This window comes from Ambystoma mexicanum, chromosome 8, assembly GCF_040938575.1.
Source record: "Ambystoma mexicanum isolate Mex_15411 chromosome 8, UKY_AmexF1_1, whole genome shotgun sequence".
NCBI lineage: Eukaryota > Metazoa > Chordata > Amphibia > Caudata > Ambystomatidae > Ambystoma > Ambystoma mexicanum.
In genome coordinates this window covers 505,591,106-505,617,246 of record NC_090929.1, presented here as the reverse complement: position 1 = coordinate 505,617,246, position 26,141 = coordinate 505,591,106, and the positions used below count along the sequence as shown (strand labels likewise).

General features: G+C 44.7%; 1 protein-coding gene and 1 long non-coding RNA gene across 4 annotated transcripts in view; one reads left to right on the top strand and one right to left on the bottom strand.

Moving 5' to 3' along the window:
* Nucleotides 1–26,141, top strand: part of CFAP74 (cilia and flagella associated protein 74) — a 2,332,202-nt gene that overhangs the window by 79,104 nt on the left and 2,226,957 nt on the right. For all 3 annotated transcript variants that reach the window (XM_069610170.1, XM_069610172.1, XM_069610171.1), the window contains exon 2: nt 6,448–6,566. In XM_069610170.1, the coding sequence (XP_069466271.1) occupies nt 6,464–6,566 (103 nt within the window). In that variant the 5' untranslated portion in view covers nt 6,448–6,463. The remainder of the gene's footprint in view (nt 1–6,447; nt 6,567–26,141) is intronic.
* The window catches only part of LOC138472152 (uncharacterized), a 192,452-nt gene that overhangs the window by 148,259 nt on the left and 18,052 nt on the right, over nt 1–26,141 (bottom strand). The window lies entirely within an intron of this gene.

Sequence of the window (26,141 nt, the reverse complement as noted above, 5' to 3'; positions counted from 1 at the left end):
ACACGCAAGTGTTCTCTGTGGGCTGTCCTATGCAGGGTGTCTCATCGCCCCCCCTTCATTAAAGACACTTCCTGAAATTACTGACACGCCGTTGTAGGGTGCTGGTGCGGGGGCCCCGTTTGCTGTTGTCGCAAAAGGGTTGCCTGGCGTGTACTGCAAGTTGCCATTGTTTTGTGGGTGGTTCTGTGTTCTATACTGATGCCCTTGTTGTTGCTCATTATTACCTTGGCCTGGGTTTCTCGGGTGTTGTTGTCCCATTGGAAGACCATATGGGCTCCCCGGGTGGGGATGGCCATACTGTTCTACTTCTTGGTACCCGTTGTTGGGTCTGGTTCTGCACTCCCTAGAGTAATGCCCCCATCTTCCGCAGTTCCAGCAGCTCCCTTGTGCACCTCTAGGGCCCTGCCATCCATTTCCTACCATTCCAGCGTACCCCGGTCCACCTCCTCTTCGGCCCCTGTACCCACCTCGTCCCCCTCGAGGGGTCCACTCTTGCCACTGCGGACCTCCGCCTTGCTCCTGCTCGTTCCACTGCCGCTGTCCTGTTCCAGCCCAATTCGTTGCCATCCTTCCTTGTATTGCTATCAGCCTCTCTTCCTCTTCATCTCCCTCCCTGCTGTGGGGGAGTGCAGCTACAGCCGCTGCGACCTTCACCAACTTTGTCTGCACTAGTTTTGCTTCGTCTGCCAGTCTCCTCTGCGCCACCTCCCTCTCCCTTTCCTTTATCCTCTTACAGTGGTGTACTATTATGCTCTGGATCTCAGGCCACCCCTTTACTTCAATACCTGCTATCTTGTCGAGCGCCTTTTGCACTTCTTTTGGGAGTCCTCTTTTTATAATGAAGTAAAATAAAGATGTCGATTGATACCAGGGCGTGCCCGTTTCTGTTCTCCACATCTCTTGGACCCGAAAAATGTAATCCATAGCCTCCTCCCCGTCATTCATTGTGCACTGCATTACTGACTGTAAGTCTGGTGTATCTGGAAACGTTTCTCGCAAGGCATCCCATACCCTTGCACGCACTGTGTTAAAGGAGGCCCCATCATGGCGGTCGCAGTCTAATGTTACTCCTGGGAAACCAGCCTTGACCCATACTCCATCAGCCTGATCCCCTACTGCTGATACAAGCAAGCTCTTCACATCCCCTATTGCTAGGGGTACCCCGGCAGTGTGTTTCTCGAAGGCGTATATCCACTTGCTCGCCCCTCCCGATAACGGGGGCAATAGCTTCAATAAATTGGCTTTATCCATCTGAGCCCATGGGATATAGTTAGGCCTCCCTCCTCCCCTTTGTATCAATGGGAGCTGTAGCCTTCCTTTTGTCGTTGCATCTACACCCGTTTTAGCTGCTGATGTTCCCAGTGATGCCATTTTCCCCACCCTATTCCTTAATCGCCCCGTCCACTCATCATCCAGTGTTCTCATTGAACATGTACCATCCGCCCCTTCACTTCCCCCTCCCATTGCCATGCTCAATCGGTCGCTTTCTTCTAAATCGTCCCTTATATCACATAGTAGTTCCTCTCTGTCCCCTATAGGCCTTTCTTCATTATCGATACCTCCCTCTCGTGTCCCTACTTCGATTATTCGTGTTGGTTCTTCCTCAATTCTAAACAGTATCTCACCTTTTTTCCACCCATCTTCAAGTGTTCTATTCTCACTCGGCGCTCTAGACGTGCGCCCTGATCTTGCTGCATTAAGTGCTGTCTGTTCACATATGTCTTTTATCCTTGCAAGCTCATCTTTCGCTATTGAGAGTCTTGATTGTAAATCATCTGTTAGCTTTTCTATGTCTACCATTTGTGTGCATGCCTGGGCTCGCTCCCTTGTACTTTCATATGGCGGGGGTGCCGTTGGCCGGTGGGGTGTAGTGGTTGTCAGGGGAGGAGGGACATAAGTGGGGTCACTGTACCCTTCTGCGGGCACAGGCTTCTTTAATATCGGGTATAAGCTTATTACCTCTACTTGTGGCTCTACATTTGACGATTCCTTACCATCTTTCTGTATCATCAGTGGATTGTCAGTGGTGGAGGGTAGGTCAGGATTTAATGCTGGTACTTTAGGCGGGGGTATCTCTTCAAATAACCTCCAGAGATCTAATATTTCCCTCCTATTGTGCAACTGCTTCCCCTTGTATTTCAAACAAATGCATGTGGCCACCATATCCAGAACACTTTCATCGAATGACCCTCCCTCTGGCCATATCTGGGGTAACCCCTCTCCCTTCAGCTCTGCTACCCACTGGTCATGATATTTCTTAATTCGCTCCGCGTACCCTGGTAGGTTCTTACAGATATGCGATAGGGGTGTTTCGGCCCCCATCTTTGTGTTTTCCTAGTGCTTCTCTGTCCCTGTGTGCCCACAATTACAATGTGAACCTATTACCAATATGGGCTTCGTCTTCTACTTCACATTCAACAATGGGCTCCTTTGTACTCTTCCCCCGCCTGCGCAATGCAAAACTGGCTGTACACCGTCTCTATGTTATTCTCGTGGGGGGGGGCACATACAAGAGCAAACCATCAGTTATTTTGACAGTATTAACCCGGAGATCAAAAAGGTACACACTCACTTCACCTTGTCATTTTTGTCTTCAAGAAGCTTTACCCGGCCACACTTACCATGACCATTCAATTACCATACATTTATAACCATTTTACACACCCTCAGCACCAAATTCTCTTCCGACACATACGAGGTGCACACACCTCTCTGTAACACTCTATTCACAATTCAAGCTGCCCTCCCTTTCCTCCCTAGCCGGCTGTCCCTGTCCGTCTTATTCAGATATATGGATGCGCGTATATATATAAATTGGTCTGCTCTTTCCTCTTCTGGTAAGACTCTCTCTCTTTTACTTCCTCCCTAACGTTTTGTACTGATCTCACTTTTAATTTCCCCCCAACTCTAAAGAAAAGAATAGAAAGAAGAAATAGCAATCACTAATATATTCTCCGTTTCCCCCTTTGCCAGACACTTTTATCTTATTGTTCACTTCTTCATATATTCCCAGTACTAGTCAAGATAGCACTATGCGGCGCCGCCTTCCACCCCCTTTCGGAGCTAGGTTCCCGTCACTTTTATCTCTTATTCACCTCTTAATCCTAATGGCCATATGCAAAGAAAAAGCAAAGAAACTTCAGGTTGATCCTTAGTTGATCTGCGTACCCCCTTTTCTATCCCTCTTCGTTCTCTGTCCCAGATTTCTTCCTCCACTCCCTTTATGATCGCTCGCACTCAGTACTCACGTGCCCGTCTTGAACTGATAGTCTCCGAAACTGGGTCCGTCCAGGCAGTGTTTCCGTCCGCTCAACAGTCAGCCCCGGCTCCGGCGAGCGGTACTCAAAGGGGATTTTTCAACCGGGATCCCGTACCCTTTCTCTATTGAGTGCGCACTTCTTAGTGTACCGGTCGCCGTTGGCGGGCAGCCTCCCGGAGCCGGCGCACCGTGCGTATCCCTTATCGACCGGAGATTTTCGTGCCAAAAGTGGACGGTAAAAAATAATAATAATAATAATAATCACGCTTTCGGGGTCACCACTGAAGGCGAGCGTCCCCAGCCAGCACGATCCTCCCCGCAATGAGAGACAATGACGGACTCTCCCAAGTTGGGAATAAAGCCAAGACAGAGTGCGGGTGAGCTTTAAATGAGAGTTTATCAATCAGAATAGGGCATGCAAAGAACTCTGCAACCTCCGAGAGCGCTCTGTCTGACAATCGCAAAAGACAGGCGTATATATTTACAAAAAAGTCATAAGAACCTACATACTATAGGGGGCACAAGTTCGATGGGATTGGGTGGCGTTGACTAACTATAGGTGCTGCTGCGATGCGGTTGGCTTTGGCTGGAGGACGTCACTGGTCAGCCTCGTGGGTTGGGCTGGGCCTGGCAGGTTGGCTGAGTTCATCCGGGCGGTGTTGTTGTGTCATCGCGGCCAGTGTCAGAGATGAATGTCTTTTCCTGACTTATTTGCCCTAGGCCATGCACACCGCAGTCATTCAGTCATTACAATATTATCTTCTTTAGTAAATCTTCCAATAGGTTATTCTACAGGTTAATGCAACACAGGAGGAATGCACCTTATGAAGGGCCTGATGGTCATTCGTCAGGGCATGGTTACCAGTGTCCTGTTGACCGGAGCCATAGGTTGAGGGGCTAAGCTTCAGGGCATGGGACGGGCGGTACATGCCTCCCTGTCTTGTTAGATGTGGTTATAAATGTGCCGCTGTGTGTTGCCACAGTATTGGGTGTCCTGATAGCACAGGGCCATAAGTCTAAGATGATCCGGTGGGTTGTGGGGTTTACGAGGGGGCGCCTTTGGAAGTGTATGTTCAGGCAGAGGTTTACTGCTGTGCTGTAAATTATGCAGGTGGCGGGCCGTGGCCTTGGGTGCTGCAGAGGGGGCTACACATCTTTGAAGCGGCTCCAGTCTAGTTGGGGGAGGTGGAGCAGCGCGGCCCGGGCCTCTGCTCTCATGTTTGGCAGTCTCCGCAGGGTGGGAGGGGAAATGGCCTTGCACATATTCACAAAGGTATCTTCCTCGTGTGTTGCCGACTTTTAGAGGTGCAAACATCACAATCATTTGAACACTTTATAATACTTGTTTGAATACATTTCAACTTTGCTGGATGTGTCTCGATTATGTCCAGCCTGAGCACCTTATTTATACACTATGTTTTAACAATTACAGTATTTAGTTATATGCATATACATTTGCAGTAAGTGAGGTAGTAGTGAAGTTGGTGGAGTACATAGAGAATGACCCGCCACCGTACGCGATGGTGGTGGCACATAAGGGGCTTAGACATACACGCATGACAAGTGCATTCTCGCACATTCTTCACATGAGCCCTCTATATGGTTACATTCGTCTTCCTGTGTACTCTAGCAGCATTAGTTCAGTTATGGCGCGGGACCGCGAGGTGTACAGTTTTCAATGATACACATAGAGAATAATCCCCAGGAATGCTTTTATCATTTGCACACCCCTACAGGGGTGTGGGTCCTTCAGTGCTGGTGTCATGTAAACATGCGTTTCTTACAATCATTACACAATTTTACAGGTTTCTTTAGTAGAAGTAGTTTTATGGGAAGGGTACACGTATTAAAAGTAGTTTTTGACATTCGTATTTGGGTATTTTCCTGCTTTCATCGGATGAGCATTCTACAGTTCTCCCCACCACCCAAGCCTTGCTGACCGGGTCATGCTGGGAGCAGTGATACACTGCGGACGGTGAAATGTTACAGTGTTAGTATCTTCTGCTAGCTCATGTCCGTTTTATTCGTGGGAACAGGCTCACAGCGGATCTGCCAGGGTGCTGCGGCGACAGGGATAATTGAAACTCTCCGAGGGTGGGGGCCGCGCTACAGTGCGCTGGGCTCACACCATCTTTGATAGTCAAAATGGTTTCTGGGCCTAGCTAAATTCAATACGTGTGGGCAATGTCTTCAGCAGGTGAACCCTCCACCACCTGGGCCCGGGTGGTCTGAGGAAACGCCCAATGAGCCAGGGCCCTCACCTGGGGAGGGGATGTAGGCAAGGGGGGGTCTTTTGGACCACTCCTCCCCTACAGAACCAAGGATCCCTGTATCCAAATCCCCCACCACCCCTCCCGACGCAGGTGCTAATACAGCTACAGATGTGTCCTGCATCCATAATAGAGCCCATATATCTTCCTTGAGGCTTCTATTGTTAAAAGGTGTCCTGTACCAAGAGTAGAACACAAGTACCCATGTTGTGGATTGATCATGTTGCCCTTGAAATGAAACAGGAATAGTGTTCTAATTCCAGGAAAGATCAAGGTAAAAAGGGGACTTGAACGGGCAGCGCATTAAGCTATTGTTTGCGAATATGCTGAATGGGTGGAGGGGCGACGACTAGTTATTCTGGATCCGTAACATTCTTTAGTACTGGGCAGAGGCGTTGCTGGGGGGGGGGGTTAGGGAGCTATAGCCCCTGATCTTTTGGTTGTAGCCCTGGATAGAATCTCAGGAGCTACAACCAAAAGGGTAGCTAGCCCCCAGTCCCGACAGTTCCAACATCAGCATAGCCCCGGGTCTTTTCCAGACCTAGCAACCCCCCCTGGTACTGGGTAAACGAGGAGCCAAAGTGTCTTTGCCCTCGCCCCCAAAACCTCATATCGTGGCTTGTGACTGCTAACTATCCCCCACTGTTGATCTTTTATATCCTATATATCACACCTGTTCTCTAAATGATACTGAGTGCGACAGTGAAGTGCCCCACAGTGATAAGAAAATATCGGATGGAACATCAAAAAATTACCAGTGTGACCCCAAAATGTATGTCTGAGGCACTCCTCATTCACTAACATGACACGTGCTATCCTCCAGGTGGTCTATAAAGTAGAATTCAGTGACTTTTAAGGCACATAATATCTATTTGTACTTTTTTTATTTTCTAAATACTTGTGATTTATTTCTGGCAGATCAAAAATTGCCCAAATGGAGGACACTGAGCTAGTGATGTTTTCCGAAAACAGTGCTGCCTCATCGATACGGGACGTAAGAAATATGCCAGAAAGATGGAGTGATGAGAGCATCGAAGGTGAGGACAGGAAGTGTACTTGTTGCATGGTTTTTCGTTTCACACCAGCACCATAATACACTGAATTTGTTATATTACTGGGTACTATATATAACACTTAAAACCAGAAGATATTTTGGCTTTGCTAACTGTAGTGGAAGGAAGTGATGTGTTTTAAAAAAATAATAATAAAGAAATTGTATTTTTCATTTCATTTAATGTTTCAATAGTGCTTAGCCAAATTATAAATGTGTGCCATTCCTCCGTTATAATATCTTGCCCAATGGCCAGCCAATGATTTACGGGTTAGTATGTTCAATTAGTTACCGAAAATGCATTCCACCCGAAGCCTACCTGTTATTTCCTAAGCACTGGCCAAGGACCATAAATCATTGATTGCTATGTTAGGAAAGTAATTCTTGAAATGACTACTTTGGGATGTAAACGCGTTCTCTGTACACACAGTTGGCCATTTAATGCCTTCATCCCGAATTGTTCACGTTTTGTGATTTAACATGCTAAGTGTCATATGAGGTAGCGGTTTGTGAGAATGTAACATTCTTTATGTTGTCCGTAAGACTTTAATGCAAAACATGGCATGTTTTCAAGTAGAATTCCATTAGTTTGGGAGTCAAACTCCATGACTTCCCCCAACCCTGTTCTGCTTGTCTTCTATGCTTGCAATGGAATAGAGACACCAGGAAGGTGGCAGGTTTTATAATATTAAAGATGTCTATATTTGCTATTTTGAAAATATAGACACTTTTTTAAAATATTGTGTGTAACTTTCCTTCAACCCTCCCCGTTTTTGCCCACAATGCGGGTTGAAACCTTGCCGTTGCAGTTAACAAATAATAAATGTGTGCCAATTGAACATTTAAAATATCTTCACCAAAGGCCAGCAAACGCATAACAAAAATGTGATGATTGTATAATTTTTCTATACAGCTTTGTTTACAAAGATTTTTCATTTTGAAGTAAGACTTTACAATCTCACTTTTAAGAAACACGCAAGGTTCACACCTTTATTCAGGCCTGACAGCTTAAACTGGCGAGTTTGTTGATTTTTTTCTGATTTGTTTTTTTTCTTTTTTGGTTGTATCCATTGCATCGGTTTTAGACTTGTTGAAGGACAAGAACCCTTAATTGAGAAATGGAATGATTGGCTAAAAACTAGAAATTTGGTATTGTGTTGTTGAATGTTAGACCTTTGTGCTTTGATTCTTTCATTAACATCTTGTGGTTTCTTGAATGTAAAACTTGGCACAGGTGCACTCGATTGTGTAAATAACAAATTAATATAATAGAATAATTCTGCGATAAGACCCATTTTAGTGACATTTTTGCAGACACTCCAATTTAGGTATGGGTAATCCCTTTTTACAAAGAAGCAACTCACTTTTACTGGTCTATGCTGGAGCTAGCATCATCTCGAACAGCCATGTATTTATTGTTGGTTTCCATGTTTTTTTTCTGTGATATTAATGGAGCAGCTTTGAATATGCGTTTTGCTTGCCCATGCTGATTCCTGACAAGCCTTTTCTTATGATTGATTTCAGCCTGGACACTGTATGCGTTTGTGTAAGAATGAAAATGGCTCTTTGCTCTCTCTTCGTTTTTAGATTGAGCAATGAGGACAGATTGCGTATGCTTTTGCAATTCTGTAATGGAGCTGTATATCAAGCTTCATGGAAAACCCCTAGTAGTTTTCGTTTGAATAGCTGCTCAGACAAAATCACTGTCACTCGTGAGATAGAATTGTAGTAACTGCAAATACGTTAACTTTGTTTTTAGGCAATACATGGTCTGATTTAGAGTGCAGTAACGTCTTCACAGTAGTCACAACAGTAGTCCATCATAATCATTGCTTTCCTGCTCCAGACTAGTGACTTTTCTTTTTATAGGGGGAGCCGGAGATATAGAGTCAGTGGTATATCCAGAGCACTTGGGTTCTACATTTATTGCCTTTGGAGGCTAATTAGTCATGAGCCTCATCTGTAATAAAGTAATCACACGTAAATGAATAGTGTGTGCAATAACCCGTTTGGGTAGATCAGCTTTCCTTTAACAGTGTTTGATGCCCTTTTTTGACCTTCCCAGTACATAGGGCCTTCCCTTTTGTTTACCTCATTATAAGTTGGCCTGTGCAGTAATAATGGGCAGGTCATTCTGTTTACCTGCACATTACCGCACCAACCAACTACATGTTTGCAGGTGGGGCCACCTCAGTTACTTCCAGCTAAAAGCTGAAGTTAAATCAGGCACCTTGTTAGCAAAAATCGCTGGTATTACCAGCACCGATATTACTGGCAAATCCCCCAATGGAGTCTTATGGGACTCCATGGAATGGGGATTTACAACCATTGCTGGCACTCATAATCTGGTAGTAATACCGCCGGACTTAGTGCAGGTAACGGCAACACAGTTTGCTGGTATCCTGGAGGATTTACCACCAAGATACCAGCAAACTTATGAGGCCCAATGTCTTTTTCCGCACACTTGCAGGCTATCTCAACTAAACCATCCGGGCAAATGGTTAATTGAAGCTCTCTAAGTCAGTTGCTGCTGTAATAAAAATGTCTTAACCAAATTCGCCTTTAGCCACTTAGCAGTGCCTTCCAACAAATAGGTTAAGCTAGAAAAACCTCTAATGTTCATTCAGTGGGACATACTTCTTACTAAAAGTTTAATAAACCAGTAATGATCATGCATAGACAGCTATAAAACCCATGTTTGTGTTACCTTGCAGCACACCACAGTGGCCAGTGCCATACAAAGGCGGGTGATCATAAGCATGGACCTATTTAGAACAAGGCTGACTAGACCCACGTCTTTGGCAGCAGAATGCCAGAGGAGGAGCATTTTATTGCAGCTTTATTTTTAATTTACTGGTGCCCTTTTTTTAAATATAAAGCCAATTTTGTTTCTCAGTCTGGCTGATCCACAACACTGCAAGTAATTTGGAGCTGTTAGCGGTCATTCCACTCTAACAGCTAAAGTATTTGATGGCCAAACTTGTACAAAAGCTTTTATGTTAGGGTGACTTTTGTATATTAACATTTAAAAGAAAATACGTACCAAACCCAACGTTTTGCTTTAGGTATTCAATAATTCAGTCATACAACTCTCACAGACATATATGACAGATATAAAGCTCTTTGGTCATTCTTATATTCCCAAAATGCTCTTTAATATGCAGAAAAGCCAAAACCTCATTGGTTTTATTGGTGCCACTTCACATTATATTTGGAGTTCTTTCTAATCAATACACACATACACTGTGTTAAGCAATCACTTTTATATTCAAATACACAACATGCATTTTTTTAAACCGCTGCAAAAATGAGGGTTAAGGTTAAAAATGATGCATCAGAGCTCCCACAGTTGCCACTAAAATGATGTTCAGAAGCAAGCACTTATTTCCCTCTCCTGCCCCACATTTCAGAGGTCTATGGCAGGCCAAAATGTGCAAACATGAAATAGATCATAGAGACGTTAAAATGTCAAAGAGTAAATCTGAATGCACAAGTGCTTCGCGAAACCTGTGAAAGGATACCCAAAGCCATAGAAGGGTGAGAACAAAATCTGTGTACCAATGGAAAACACTGTTTCACAGCTGTAAAGGTGCCCAGTAAAGATGTTCATTCGGTCATCTTTTTAGAACCTGCTCGGTGCTAAGCAGGCAAATGGCATCCCTGATGGGTTTTTCAATTTTCTTTGATGACATTCTGCTGCACACTCAGTACTACCAGGTGAACCAACTGCAAAGTAGGTCACACAATGCATAAATGTGATGCTTAAAATCTTTACATTACTTATATTTTAAATACAAGGTAGGACTCTTACTGTGAAACCGTGCTTCAAAACGATAGCAGGACATCTATATCTATACCCACACATCTCAAAATGTTCCTATGTATTGTACAGTCCAATCAACTCTACCCAGTTAACAAACATTTTAAATTACCTTAAATGCAAGCTGGAAAGACCCATAGCCTAAACCACACCCACAAAGGTAATATTGAGCTGGAACGCCCATTCCATTGCTCAGTTTTACTCTTAGAATGTTGAGTATTTTGAACAATTGCACAAACGGCAATGATGTAAACAATATGTGCCACTTAATTGGTTATATAAAAGGTGCCTGCCTTGTAAAGCTACGAGGAATGATGTTGCTTCCCACACATAAATGTTCAGGGCGGCCCTTATCCATTACTCCACTGTGAGAATGCATAGCCAAAGATTCCAAGAACCTTCTCCATCTGTCTTTACTCTACTACGGTGTTTATGCCCAGGCAGAGTTTACAAATTTCACTTGTGATCTTGCCATATTGAAATGGGGTTCCAGCCCAAGGGAATGGACGTACATCGGCTGCAGCAGGTAACTTGCCTTATTTCCATTTTGCCCCCTGCTAACACCAGAGCTGTAACCATGAGAAGGGGGTTGAGTTTTCTTCAACATTTTTATAAGATGCATCTGTACCACCTGCATATATTTCATATGTAAATTTTACCATTTGACAAGACCGGATGTAGAAAGTTTGTTATGTTGCATTAATATTACAGACCAGTCTAGGTGTTTCTCAGTGAGTGACAGCAGGCAATTGGTGAGAGAAACCAGATATTAACAATGAAAACAAAATTTCGCATTCCAACCTTTTCTTAATTGTGTCCAGTTGGCAGATGGCTTATGTTCTTATCACTTCCTCTAAAAGATTGTTTTCGGACTGAACTGATAGTAGACAATTAGCCGTAACAATTACCCGTAGAGCACTAAACTGTAGAACACACTGCCTTCTCCAAATCTTGGGCAGCAGAGATACAAAAACACTCTTACAACTAACATAACATAGAAGATGACAGGCTTGAATTAATAGCGAGGAAGCAATAACTTTCTAATCCATGCATCCTTAAAAACGTCCTTATAATGTTATCGAGCCAAATGAGGGAAGGGGCGTAGTTTGGACAATGCGGATAGAGTTTGTTTAAGGGGCGTAATCTGGTGAAGGTGCAAAGTCTGGCAGAGGTGGAGTAAAGTTGGGTGGGCGCATGCACCTGCACTTATTTGGGCCTATGGCAGCAGAAAACCTGAATACGCCACTGCTCACAAGTGAAGTTCTCTCATTTGAGGCGAGACTGCAATTCTCAAGTCCGAATCCTGTGGCAGGGCCGACTTTGTCTTTCGTTCTTCTGGGATCGTCAAATTAAGTGACTTTTTATTTGCGTAATAATACCACCTTGTCTCGGGAGGATAGCTCAGCGGCGACGTGCTCGCCTTGGAAGCAAGATGACACGAAGCAAGACAGGTTCCATCCCTGGGTCCGCGATTTAGGGATCTAGTATGATGCGCAGTATGAGAACATAATCGTATTATTTGTTTAGCATGACTCACTGCATGGTTTTCAATTTTGCATGTCTCTCTTCCACTGAGAGTTAAGTTTTTAAATGTAAAAAATAATAACCAAAAAGAAGCAACAACAGTGAGCATTCATTATCTCCATTCATATGTAGGTCCTGGCTGAAACTGTTTGCTTGTTATATTCACTTAGACATCCTGCGTAATTGAGCCTTGGCACACGTATAGATGTCTGTGCCCTTTCCTAATTTTTACAGTGTTCTAAATGTGTAGGTACGTCGTGTTAAGCCACAATGCCAAATCACCTATTTTTATAGAGAGGAAATACTTAGCAAGTGACGATCAAAGCTGCCAAGTGGCCAAAAGGGAGTTTGAGCCAACACCATTTTGCATTCTGGGACTTGTACTTTAGTTCTCTCTCAAAGTATGTAAAGCACTGTTAGCTAAAACATTTAGACAGGTTCAAGGTGACATGTGACATGGGCCCACTGCCAGCCATCGGCAATAAGAAAATCTGTTTTTGTTTTGCCAATACAATTCTTACCTTCATTTTATAGAAAATCAGCACGTTGTCTGCTTTTGTGTGGCCCTTATTTTGAGCACACTGTAAACATTTTCCTTTGTGCACTAGAGAACACTGTAGTTTGTGTATTTGCACCCTGATTCTGTTATACAGGGTGACCCAGTAAATCCTTTTTCAAGTGAAATATGATTGATTCAGTTCTTGGGGGGTGGGGGCATGCAATTTCCCCTCTTTCTTTCTTTCTTTCTTTCTTTCTTTCTTTCTTTCTTTCCAATAAAATTCCAGAATGAGTTTGAACGTCTGATTTGAATAACTCAAAAACATTAACAAATGATGTCAAAACAAAATTTAGAGCTGAGAATGTTACATCAGGAAGGTTTGTTGAATTCACTTCTTCCTCCGTCACTCGTACATCTCTATTTCCAGAGTGTAGCTAAACAAAAGAGGTGATGGCTAGAAGGTTTAGAATTAATCTTAACCTCTGGTATTGCTCTGGGCATCCCTCTAGACCAGTTTTCTTCGCTGCCAAGCCATTACAAAAGGGAAACGGCCATATGCAAATCAGGCTTGGTCCCACCCCAAAATAGGCAGGCCATCCCTAACTGCTTGGTCACATTCCTTCTGCACGAGACCACAAACATCCCCAAACAGGTTTCGGCCCTGTTGGGCCTCATCAGTGAGGAGTAACTTGGGTCTCTAGGCCAGATTGAGCTACTAGCAGCAATGATGATACTATAGATAGATTTAAAGGTGCCCAATGGATCAGTGCTGTTGTTAAATTGGGACCTCATCATAGTCAAGGTTCTGTTATGAGTTAAAAAAAAAAACATTCCTATCAATCTCGAACTGTCTAGCGACAGGCGGAGTAAATTCGCCATAATTTTCCAATGGGTCCATATCTCATGTGCTCCATGTTTTTTACGGAAGCATTCCTTTATCTTCCTCTTCATATTTTTAGCAGTAATTGTAAATTCCAAACCACTTGCCCAAAGAGTTTGTGCATGTTGTGAAATGCACAGAGATCTACAAACCAAAGACATCTAATTTTGCAGGCAAAGCTCCTGGCTTGAATGGGCATTTTCCTCCGCGTGGATTTTCCATTATCTGATTTTGTCTGTTTGTTTTTTCAGGAGAAATCTCTTTTAATTGGGGGGTTCACCCTCTTGCCAAACTCTTTTATCCAATTCTGGAGCACACAGATCATTAGCTAAAATTCCACTTCATAGATTATACATTTTTGTAGAACTGGGAGTCTTATTTCGGGTTGCCATTTAAAGTAAATTACGCTGACAGTTCTTACGAGCCAAACCAGAGTACACCTGAGAAAAACGGTTAAATCTTTGCTTAGATTGATAAAGCCCTAGGCTAAATCAGTTTTTACATTAAGTATCTTCAGTGGTAGAAATGTACCAAAAAAAGTAGTGCAACTATGGTCTCGGCAGGGCAGAGGGTAGGCAGAAACATAGTGCAACATGTGACAAGGTTTTGCAGCCGGATCATTGCAATAGTGACTCGTTAAGGCGCCTATTACAACTTTACACTTACACAGGGACATGAATGGACAAATTCTCTATATAGAATGGTGAATATGGCTGTAAAAAGTAGAAGAATGGCAAACAGAAAAAAAGTAGCGGAACACCGCTCCCGACCATTCCTGCTCAGTTCGATCACTGAGTATCTCCCACCGAAGTTTGCACGTTTTTCTTTTACTTTGGGGGAGAACAAGTTCTAAGAAGTAATGTTCACTGATTGGAGAGATTCAATATACAATCACTTAAAGGGATAGTTCACTCTAAAATGTTATTGGCTCAAAAGATGGGCCATGATCAAAAATATATATAAAACATATTTTTAAAGAATGTTCCTATGTAAACTTTTGAGCAAATGAGGCACAAAGTCACACATTTCAAGCACTAGGAGGCATCCATTCTGTGCAATGGATGAGCCTCCTGTGCTTCTGTTAAGCTCTGCCCTTGCAGCACTAAAGAAGCAAAAGCCAGCCAGCTGTAATAAACAAAAGCTACCACTGTTGTTGTATTTATAAATGCTGCAGTTTTCTTTTCTAAGCTTACCGAGCTCCTCTGAGCCGGGGGAACCCAGGAGAAAAGAAAACCGCTGCTTGATTAGTGCCACCAGGGCAGAGCTTAACACGAACAGAGGAGGCTGCTTGAAATGACAAAATGGATGCTCTGAGCCAGAGGAGCCCAGGAAACCTAGAAAAGAAAACCGCAGCATTTATGAATACAACCGTGTTGTATTTATGACTGCGGCGGCTGTCGCTTTGAGTCTCCTGGGCGCCCCCAACACGGGGGAGCCCAGGAGACTCAAAGCTGAAGCCACCGCAATCATTGTCATGGCCACAGGCCCAGAACACAAAAACCACACCATCTAGTGATGGGGGAAATGGGTCACTTGACTCACCTATGTCCCTTTGGGACCCATAAACACAGGGGCCCTGGCTGGACTCAGTCCTGGCGCCTTTAGCGCCAGGCTCATATAGAGATGTGAGCAGGAACACTTTATTTCAGTGCAGGAGTGCTTTTATTTTACAAGAACTTTCCAGGAGCTGAACACCTTTATTCTAGAGAACATCCTCATGTGCTGACTCATCAGGTGTGACTCTCTAGGCCTGGTCTTCATGTGCTGACTCATCGGGTGTGGCAGGGTGTGGCAGGCAGGCAGAACTTGGTGGGCCTAGCTTCAGAAGCTCAGCTATATAAGCTGCTCCATCCTTAAGGCCGGTGCTTCGCGTTACTGTGCGCAGGGCCGCGCCGCATTTGAACCCAGCGCACCCCCTAGTTAACAATTTACCAGCTACTGTTCTGCTGCAGCTTTGTTCCTCATTCCCGCCGGCTGCCGCCTCGAGCTCCAATGCTTCTGCCGGGCCGGCAACCTCATCTGCAAGGGAAGAAAGCAAAAGAGCAAACATCAAAAGTGGAACGGTCAGCAATACAAGACAACAAACTTTACAATAAAACAAAAACAGACGAGGAAAGACAAAGGCAAACAGGAACACTTAGTGGCTTAGTCGCAGCAGGACTGGACTACCACGTGCAAGGGACCAGTGGAGGAACTCTGTCCAGATCATACAAGCGCCCCTGCCAGAAGCAGCAGGACGGAGTGCTTGCCAAAACTAATCAACAGGTGTGCTTTCCAGGGACAGCGCATCCCACGGCTACCACAGTTTGGGAGAAGGGGTCTGGAAGGGGATCAGGTCAGGCGCACAAGCTGGCATACTCACACCCCCTATTCTCCACACAGAAGCAGTCCCGAGCAGCATCACCTATTACCACCAGTCACCACATAAGCGCAGAGGGCGAAGTCGGACCTGATCAACCTCACCCCCGGGAGGGCTGCAACCATGCCCCAACGCCTCCGCAGAGACCAGGTGAGCGTAACAGAACACGAAGCCTATTCGAATCTCTGCCTGGGTGATATGGAAACTTCTGAAACTGACCAGTTGGCCCTATTACTGAGAGAGTTACGGGCTGTAGTTCACTCCTCAAGACAGGAAACCAGTGCCCTAAGGAGGGATCTAATTGTGAACCGGGAGCGGACAGATGAACTAGCAAGGCAAATGCTCCAGGCACAGGCAGGCCAGATCCCACTGGCGGGGTATGCCCCTCCTGCCGCGCCTCCACAGCCCACGCTAGTACAGGTGGTTCTTCCAGGGGGGGTTCCCCTGGCCCCACCAGAACGCTTCACAGGCGATCCGAATAAGTACACCATCTTTATGAATCAATGTGGCCTACATTTCTTGTGCAGACCTGGGGCATTCCCCAACGATCAAGTACTCTAATATTTGGGAGGTAGTGCAGCGGACTGGTCAATACCCTTGGTAAACCAGGATGATCCTTTGCTTCGAGACTTCAGAGGTTTCCAGCGTGAAATGGAGAAACTATTTGCACGGCATACTCAAGGGTGGGGTCTGGACAATGAACTGTTACCACTACGGCAGGGTAATCAAGACTTACCAACATATATCACTTCCTTCAATTGTCTGATAGCACAAACTAACTGGCCAGAGAAGAAAAGAACTACGCTCTTTTACCGAGGCTTGCGAGGGGAACTTAAGGACGTATTAGCCCAAGTAGTAAATCCCCCGGAAAGATGTGCTGAATACATCAACCTGACAGTGCTGCTCGATCACAGATTGCAGGATCGGAAGATGGATCGGGCCAAGGCCGAGGGGTGGTCGGTCTACGTGCGACCCAGTGAGAATCCAACAAAATCACATGATCAGTCTGAGCCAATGCAAATCGGAGGCTTGCGGAGCCCACTCACCAAGGCAGAAAGGGAGTGAAGGAGACAGCAGGAGCTTTGTTTGTACTGTGGTAAGGCAGGTCAATATCTCCGAGAATGCCCGGTTAAACCACCCAGGAAAGCAGTTGGAGCAACTGACAAGGGTGAAGAAGAAGAACAGGATCTGGGAAACTCCAACACCCGGCAAGCATAGGGGTCCACTTGTCGAGCTGTGAAAAGGAACCTATACAGACCTCACATCTCGTCATCCCTGTGCTCCTGGTAAACCACAAGCAACCATCGAAAATACATACCTTGGAGGCATACAAAAAATGTGCAAAGCTTTTCTTCGGAAATGAAAAATCTCAAGAAACCTCTTAAAAACAATCTTCAAGAAAGAAATGTTCTCTGAGTCTCTTCTTCTCAACAGTTTGCCAAACTTTTCAAATTGAAAAGACAATTATGCTTTCTATTTCCACAGTATACTCAATTTGTCCCTTAAAAGATTTATAGACTGAATATGACTGTTGTAAGTGCTTCTTATAATTGTTGTCTTTTCTTGTGATTCCACTAAGCCATTGCTAAATTTAAATACTATACTGCAATTTTAATATCTTAGTATTTCCCTTAGTGAATTATAGTGAGTGAGAAAAAGCAGTGACTTAAATTATCTTTCTTTACTGAAATCAAATTGCCATCATTTGCTTTGTTCGAGCTAACATTCCATCAAAAACATCAACCTTACAAGACTAGAATGATTAGCTCAACTGGCCTTCACTCACCAAATGCCTGCGAGATTACACAAACACGCTTTTATAAATAAACATACTGCGCACGCGTCTAATGCCTTTTAACATGAAGTAATTCTGTGCGCGCATGCGCTGTAGCTAACCAGTGCTCAGTCTTATTTACACTAATGCGCATGCGTCTTCTGCCTGACTGCGTGTGACTTTGTGCCCTACACGCATGCGTTTGAACGGACTAGCGCTCAACCTTAACTTCAACAAAGCCCATGCGTCAATTGCTACACACTGACACGTAATGCCTAAAACAATACGTGCATGCGTTATAGCTGATCACTTTCACTTCAAGCTTGCACGAAACAATAAATCCGAACTGCCTTACAGTTACTACGTTACGCTAGTAAACAAGGTCAATCCACCAACTACCTTGTTCATAGACAATGTATACTCCACTCCGTTTTCTTCTCAAAACAGAGTGCCTATGACTAGAACATTTTACTTAGTTTTAAAACAACCTCAAGAGATTATCTTTCCTAACTAAATACCTAAACTAAATGGTTGTTTAGTTTAACTTATTTACAAGCAATCACTGGCTCAGATATTTTCTGTTTGAAAACAGTCTTTCCTATGAAAAGCTCTTAGTAATTTAACGCTCCCACCGGGAATTTCAGGTTGTCTTGTCCCATGCTGAAGTTGAACTATCTTCTTAACTAAAAGAGTCCCAGGCATCCAAAAACAGTTCTTTTTAAACTTTGACTGTGAGCTCTTGAGAAACATGACCTTCCAGATTCAGGCTGGACGATGAAAGGCAGTTTAGAATACTGCCAAGACCACCATGTGACTATCTGGACCAATCAGTACTCAGCTCCTCTGCTCCATGTTGGATTGGGTCACTCTTACTCTGAATATAGTAGTTAAGGCTGAAATAAGGTTTTTTCTAATTAAAGTAAGTTTTAATGCTCTAAATCAAATCCCAATCCCAGACACTTTCACACTCAATAATACCAACCCTGACACCTACCATCTAGTAAGAGTCAAAAAAGGAGATTAGTGGAAGACGACCTTTCACACAAAATATGGCCTTTATGAATATCAGGTTATGCCCTTTGGACTATGTAATGCCCCAGCGACGTTCCAATTTTTCATGAATGACGTGCTCCACGATCTGTTGGACCTCTGCGCTCTTGTCTACATAGATGACATTCTTATCTATTCGACCACCAAGGAGGACCACGTCAACCATGTCCTGACAGTTTTGGACAAACTGCGGCAACACATGCTAGATGCCAAATTGGAGAAATGCTCCAGATCGTCCACCCAATCACCTCTTTACTACGGAAAAATAAACAATTTAATTGGTCTGCAGAGGCAGAGAAAGCCTTCCAGGAGCTAAAATAAGCATTTACCACAGCACCAATTCTACGGCATCCTCGACCAAAGCTACCATACGTGGTCGAAACTGATGCTTCCAACATAGCAATGGGAGCAGTCCTGTCACAACGAGAGTCCCGTGGTATTCTGGTCTTGCAAGTTTTCAGCCCCTGAATTGAATTATGCAATCACTGATAAAGAACTGCTAGCAATTAAGGCAGCGTTCAAAGCCTGGAGACACTATCTTCTTGGAGCTAGACATACAGTCACCGTTGTCATGGATCATCGCAATCTACAATATCTGAAGACTGCTAAAGCACAATCATCACACCAACTCCGCTGGGCTCTCTTCTTTGCAGAATACGACTTCGTCATCACCTACAGACCCGGAGTACACAATGGAAAGCGGACGCTGTGTCTCGCATGAGTGAGGGAGAAGAGGCATTCACTACACCAGACCCCGTGGCCATCATCCCTGGAGGACGAATCCAAGGCATGATTGCCCAACCACCACTCTAGACAACTTAAATTTTGACTTGCAACACTTGATGAGTCCACCAGCGCAACAGGAATGGCAAGGTAAGGGAGATGGGTATACGATCGTGGACAACCTACCATACTACCAAGGACGATTGTACATCCCGGATAAGAAATTACAGAATCAAATCATCGCAAACTATCATGATTCATTAGTAGAAGGGCATCCAGGAATAGCCAAAACCCAAGCTAAAATAAGGAAAAATTACTGGTGGCCAACTTGGCGAAAGGACATTTTCCAGTTCTTCGCAACCTGTGGCACCTGTGCACAACACAAGTCCCAAAAACAAAGTCCCGCAGGTCTGCTACGTCCTTTAGAAGTGCTCCCAGCACCTTGGCATATGCTATCAATTGATTTTATTACAGACCTTCCCTCCTGTAACGGATACAATACCATCTGAGTCGTCGTAGATCTGTTTTCCAAAATGGCCCACTTTATTCCCCTGAAAGGTCTCCCAACTGCTCCTACTTTGGCTATCGTGTTTTTGGAACAGATCGTCCGGCTACACGGGCTCCCATCAATATTGATATCAGACCGAGGAACTCAGTTTGTCTCTGCATTCTGGAAAAGATGTTGTAAAATTGCCAAAATCGACCTCCAGTTATCTACAAGCCATCACCCCCAGACGGCCAGACCGAACAGACTAACCCAAACCTCGAGCAATACATAAGGTGTATGCTGCAACAAACCGTGGATACCTGGAAGGACATACTTTGGTTAGCAAAATACACATATAACCACTCCATTCACACCAGTACGGGACAAAGCCCATTCTACATAGCGTACGGTCAACATCCACGGACATCCGTTTTCAACCCACTCGAATCATTAGAAATGCCCGCTGTAACGACCTTACACAAAACCATCACCCAGGTTTTGAGGAATCAGCAGAGCATCTTGCCAGAACCAAAGAGAAACAGAAGCAGTTTGCGGATCGACACCGAAGGGAAGCTCCTAAATACCAAGTCGGAGACAAGGTTTGGTTAGCATCCAAAAACATTCCCCTGAAAGGACCATGGGTGTTCCATCCCAGATATCTGGGACCCTACACTACAAAGCTGTGATCAACCCTGCGGCAATGAAATTAGAATTACCGGCCCACATGCGGATCCACCCGGTGTTTCATGTCTCCCTCCTAAAACCATTGAGACCATGTACACGGATCGATACTCCACTGGATCCCAAAATAGTTGAAGGAGAACCAGAATACGAAGTTAAAAGGATCCTAGACTCGAAGATGGTCCGGTCCAAGATATACTACCTTATATACTGGAAAGGTTATGGATCCCAAGATCGGACCTGGGAACCCAGTGAGCATGTCCACGCTCCACGATTAACCAGGCAGTTCCACCGCAATAACCCCACTAAACCAGGACCAGGGGAGAAACCACCCATGAGAGGGGCCTTGAGGGGGAGGGCTGTCATGGCCACAGGCCCCAGAACACACAAACCACACCATCTAGTGAGTGATGGGGGCAATGGGTCACTTGACTCACCTATGTCCCTTTGGGACCCATCAACACAGGAGCCCTGGCTGGAGTCAGTCCTGGCGCCTTTAGCACCAGGTTCATATAGAGATGTGAGCAGGAACACTTTATTTCAGTGCAGGAGTGCCTTTACTTTATTTCAGTGCAGGAGTGCTTTTATTTTACAAGAACTTTCCAGGAGCTGAAAGCCTTTATTCCAGAGAACATCCTCATGTGCTGACTCATCAGGTGTGACTCCCTAGGCCTGGTCTTCATGTGCTTACTCATTGGGTGTGGAAGGGTGTGGCAGGCAGGCTAGACCTGGTGGGCATGGCTTCAGAAGCTCAGCTATATAAGCTGCTCCATCCTTAAGGCCGGTGCTTCACGTTACTGTGCACTCACGTACAATGTGATGCTCACCGCTGCTTGGACCAGTTTACTTACCTTTGAAATCAGGTGTTCTCCTGCATACTCATCTCCAGGCAACCGGTGCTTCATCGCTTCATCTGCAGACTCATCTCCTGACATCCAGTGATATTGATCCCGACGCCGCAGCACCGCACTCTGCATCCACTAACTCGGACCCTGTGAAGAAGAACAAAGACAAGGTTAGAACATCCGTCCTCGGGCCGCACCACATTTGAACCCCGCGCACCCCCTAGTTAACAATTTACCAGCTACTGTACCGCTGCAGCTTCGTTCTCATTCCCTCCGGCTGCCGCCTTGAGCTCCGCAGCTTCTGCCGGGCGGGCAACATTACCTGCAAGGGAAGAAAGACAAAGAGCCCACACGGGAAACTAGAACAGAAAGTGGCAGCAATTATAAAAACTCTGCCGGCAGCCGGCAAAGTATTTATAATTGCTCTGCCTTTCATTTTACGTTTTCTGTGCTTCCCTGGGCTTGGGGAGCAAAGAAAACATAAAATGAAAGTGATGTTCAGCTCTGCTATGGGTGCAGTAAACAAAAGCTCCCAGTAGAGGGTTTTTGCTGCTTGATTAATGCCGCCAGGGCAGAGCTTAACATAAACAGAGGAGGCTGCTTGAAATTACAAAATGGATACTCTCATGTAAACACGTTGAGCCTCGTTTGCTCAAAAATGACATAGGAACTTTCTTTAAAATGATGTTTAATATATGTTTTTGGTTATCTCCCCATCTTTTGAGACAATAACATTTTAGAGTGACCTATTCCTTTAACTGTTTGGAGACGTGATGAAGGGATGTCATACCGTTTGTAGTTACTCCTTACATCGACGCCTCAAGCCCGAATAGCCACGCACTTAGCCAAACATTTGCCCAAGGCACGGGACCTGCCGAATATATTAGAAGTCAGGTGAGGTGGGAGGGTCTTTTCCGTTGAGGAGTTAAGATGCAGATCCAGCCGCAGCAAAAGCGAGAAACAGTTGAACAGCCACACTCTTAGCAAAACACTTACCCAAACACTTAACCAACTGCTTCATGTATGCACAATGCGTACACTGTGTAAGTCATGATCTGCCTGTATTTAATTCCCAGTTGAATCCGGTTTTTAATGCTAACGAAATAGGGCAGGATATTGCAGCACAGAAAATAGACAAGGCACCTGACTCAGATAATATCCCCATTTATTTAAATTCCAACAAGACATCTCGGTCCCCAACAAGACTTCTCAGTTCCATTTTTGTGTACATTTGTTTTACTGTTTCAACTTAGATTTGAATTTTCCTGATAGCTGGTAAGGGGCCACAATAGTACCAATACATGCACAAGTTGCGCAATTATCGACGCACAGACTTGCTTGATGCCCTGGTGAAGGTGTATGGGAATATTTTGCTAAAAAGAGGACTGGTATACTGACTATAATACTGTCTCATCTGCAAGCAGGCTTCCAGAAATGGGAAGGGGGTGGTGAATTATGAGGGCCTTTTCCAATAGAAAGAGGTGTTTGACATGTGTAGCTTTTAACATCCATCCTTTTTCCCCTGTACATTAATGAGATAGAGGCAGTTCTAAAAGATTTTGCGACAGAAGCTCCCAATATATCTGAAGAGAATACACCATGTTTATTTTTTGAGGATGACACTGTTCTTATATCTAAAACCTTGTTGGGGGTACAGCATCATATGTAAATACTTAATACATTTTGGGATATAAAGTGCCTGCAAATTAATGTAGCTAAAATAAATTGATGGCTTGACATGCAAGTCGGCAACTTAAATGTCCCTGCATGCTGCTAGGACAAACCTTGGAACAAGTAAATAGCTTTGATTACTTGAGGTTGAGATTTATGAAGTACTATAGTACCCTGTGACGGTGCGGCAGCCAATCAGTTTGTCAGAACGTGGGCAGAACCTCCCATTATAAGCCTGCGTTCTAAGAACTCTGACAGCTGCTTGCACCACGCCCACTTCTCTCCCTCTCCCCGGTGCCCTTGCTTCTTTCTCCCCTACCGTGCATGACCCCACTTTCCTGTGGGACGTACAGTGCCACTTCTCTCATGTCACCGAGGCCGTTATGGAACATGGGCTCCGCTCACCTACTCTGACGAATCAAGGGAATTCGTCTCTTCGCCTCAAAGGGGAGCTTCCCCACCCCCTCCGTGAAGCATGGGAGTTGTGCCCACTCCACAATACCCTCCCTAAGGGTAGAGGCAAGTGAGACTTACCGGGAGAGACTCCCCCCTTTGGAGACGAGGACTCCCGTTCCCATTACGGACTCCCTCCCTGAACACATTATGGCATTCATGGGACAAGTGATGCTTTGAAATATCTGAAAACCTGAATTGTCAAAACTGGAAAGAAGAAACTCCTAAAGGAGATGATCATCTGACACGAGGTGATCGTGTCCCTTTAAATCCGCATGCCCTCCTTATTGGGATGAGTAAATTAAACGCATTACATAAAGCCTGAGGCAAAAGAAGTCCAAAAGGCGAGGGAAGCCCACGATGAGAGAGAGAGAGAGAGAATCATTTTTGCAACACGGGGGAGGCCCCAAGATGCATAGCAACGGTTGACAAGATCCAGGAAACTTGTGAGATACAAACTCGCTTGCACTGGTTCCACTGGACTCTAGCGATCATGCCTTCCCAGCTTAGACGGGAAGCATGGTTGCTGCCCCTGAGGTGCTTTGTGTGAACAAAGCATTGGAATAAGAGAGGTGAGAGGTTAACAGCCCAGTACAGGGGTGTCTGGGGAAGGACTATCATCCTGCAAGAGGTGCGGATGGTGGATGAGAACATATGAGAGGCAAGCATAAAGTTGCATGTTGTGTGTACAAATGACTCAAGTTACCTCACATTGCCCTGCATTTCCTTTCACTGTGAACAGCCTGAAAACCCAAATGGAATTGAACACAGTTTTAAAACTCAAATGAAATTGGTTTAGGCTTGCAAACCTTTGCACCCTGCTACTGTAATCTGCCCTTCAGGATAGTAAAAAAAGAGCTCTAATCATGTGTTTTGTTCGATGGGTTTCTATAATAATACTTATAAGAACTAAAACTGGTAAAATACGAGGCCAGGGCGCAGTTCTTGCTTTCACCACCAAGGCTTCATGGGGGATCGTCATCCTGGGCAAATCATTTGATCTCATTGTTCATGATCTACCAATGTTGGCAGTCCCTATAAGATTTAGTGCGAAGCTTTTATTAAAACATCCACACTCATAGTTTATTAATAATTAGAGTTGTTGCATATTATTCTCCAGAGTATCAAAGACTGGCACTCCTTGTAATGTTATTTTCCATGATGCCACTGCCGATGATGTCAATACAGATACAAATTAGAGGGTCTGCATGTCTTATGTTGCATAGAGCCTCGGGAATCTCAAGAGAGGCCTGACATTGAAATCTATCCCGTCAGTCTCTGTATGTAGGGAAGGAATTGAGCGGGAACAAGGCAGAGCTGCACTCTAGCAAAACATCTTTGCTGGAGCGCTGTTCCGTGCAGACCCTTAACATAATAATATACACAGTAAAATGCCAGACGTTTTACTATGTCTATAATTAATGTTATGGGTTTTCAAGCAACACATTGCATACATTTATGTTAGTTGTCAAGTAATTACTGGGTACTTAGGGCTTATTTAAGTAATTATAGTGATATTACTGCATGTTTCCAGATGGTCCGATGACCATTTAAAAATGCATACTAAACACACCCTAATTGCTTATTTGAGCGATACATGCTGCAATGACTCCTGCAGAGTCATCACAGAATACCAGCCTATGTCTGCTACCTGATCCTAACCCTGGGGGTGGTGTTAGGAGGGAGGATCACATGGGACGAGAAGCCGGTCTAGGGAATGTGGTGACTTCGTCAGTAGAGACGCGGTATTCATCCTCTTCTGAGGGTGAGGTTTCCCCAATGCCTAAATATTTAATGTAAGGTGTTCACAGTAAGGCCTCCCCTCACAAACTTACTCAAGGTGCCAAGCATGAAAACCCTTTTTGTAAACCTAGGAATGATGTGTATATGGTTCAGGGAGTTAATCTACTATTTCTAGTAGTTACGATTCTACACTTTGTTTGGGATATAGACGCAAGAGGAAACCATTACTTCCTTTTGAAATCTTCCCTTAACCATACATTATATAAATCCTTCCAACAAAGTAGATTAAATAATGTTGAAAGAACTAAGAACAGTATGGACTCCAAGTTCTCTTAGTACTGAGACGAGGAAGAGTTACCAAGTTGTAATGAGCGGTCTAGTTGTTCTAATGACCCACACCTTAGCAGGACCTTTAAAGGCCTTTCAGGTGTGGGCCAAAGAGAAATAGCAGGAAGAAGCAGTTGATGGAGTTGCCGCTTTGCTGACAGCAGGACACCGTGCAGAGAAAGCAGAGAAGCTTGAGATCCGGGTGGAATGCACATCGGGAAGTAGTATTTAAGCTGGCTACCCCCACAGGATAGAGAAGCTCTCTACGTCCTTTATCCCGCTCCGGTTTGAGGTTGTCACCGGTGAACGAACGGAACTATAAAGCTCCATTGCCAGACAGCGCGAGCAGCAGAAGAATGACCGCAGCTGCCAAATGCTGAGGGAGACCTTAGGAGTGCAGAAGCAGAAGCAGTGAGTTAGAGGGAGACGCGAGGACATACCAGTAGGTTTGGTCTGATACAGATGACCCTGGGGCGATCCCGAGTGTACTGCTGTGTAAGAGTAAACCCTTTTAACACTGAACCTTTGAATTTAAGCAAACTGGGCACCATTCTCCTATTAGGAGCTGTCTGCCAAAGCCAGAAAGGGGCTATAACTGAGTAAAGTAAATACAACTTGCCTAAAGGGGGATACCCAATAAGGAAATATTGTAACCTGCATTGCCAAAACCAAGGAAAGATGAGAGTAACACCAAGGCAATGTAAATTTAACAGTCCCAGAGCCAG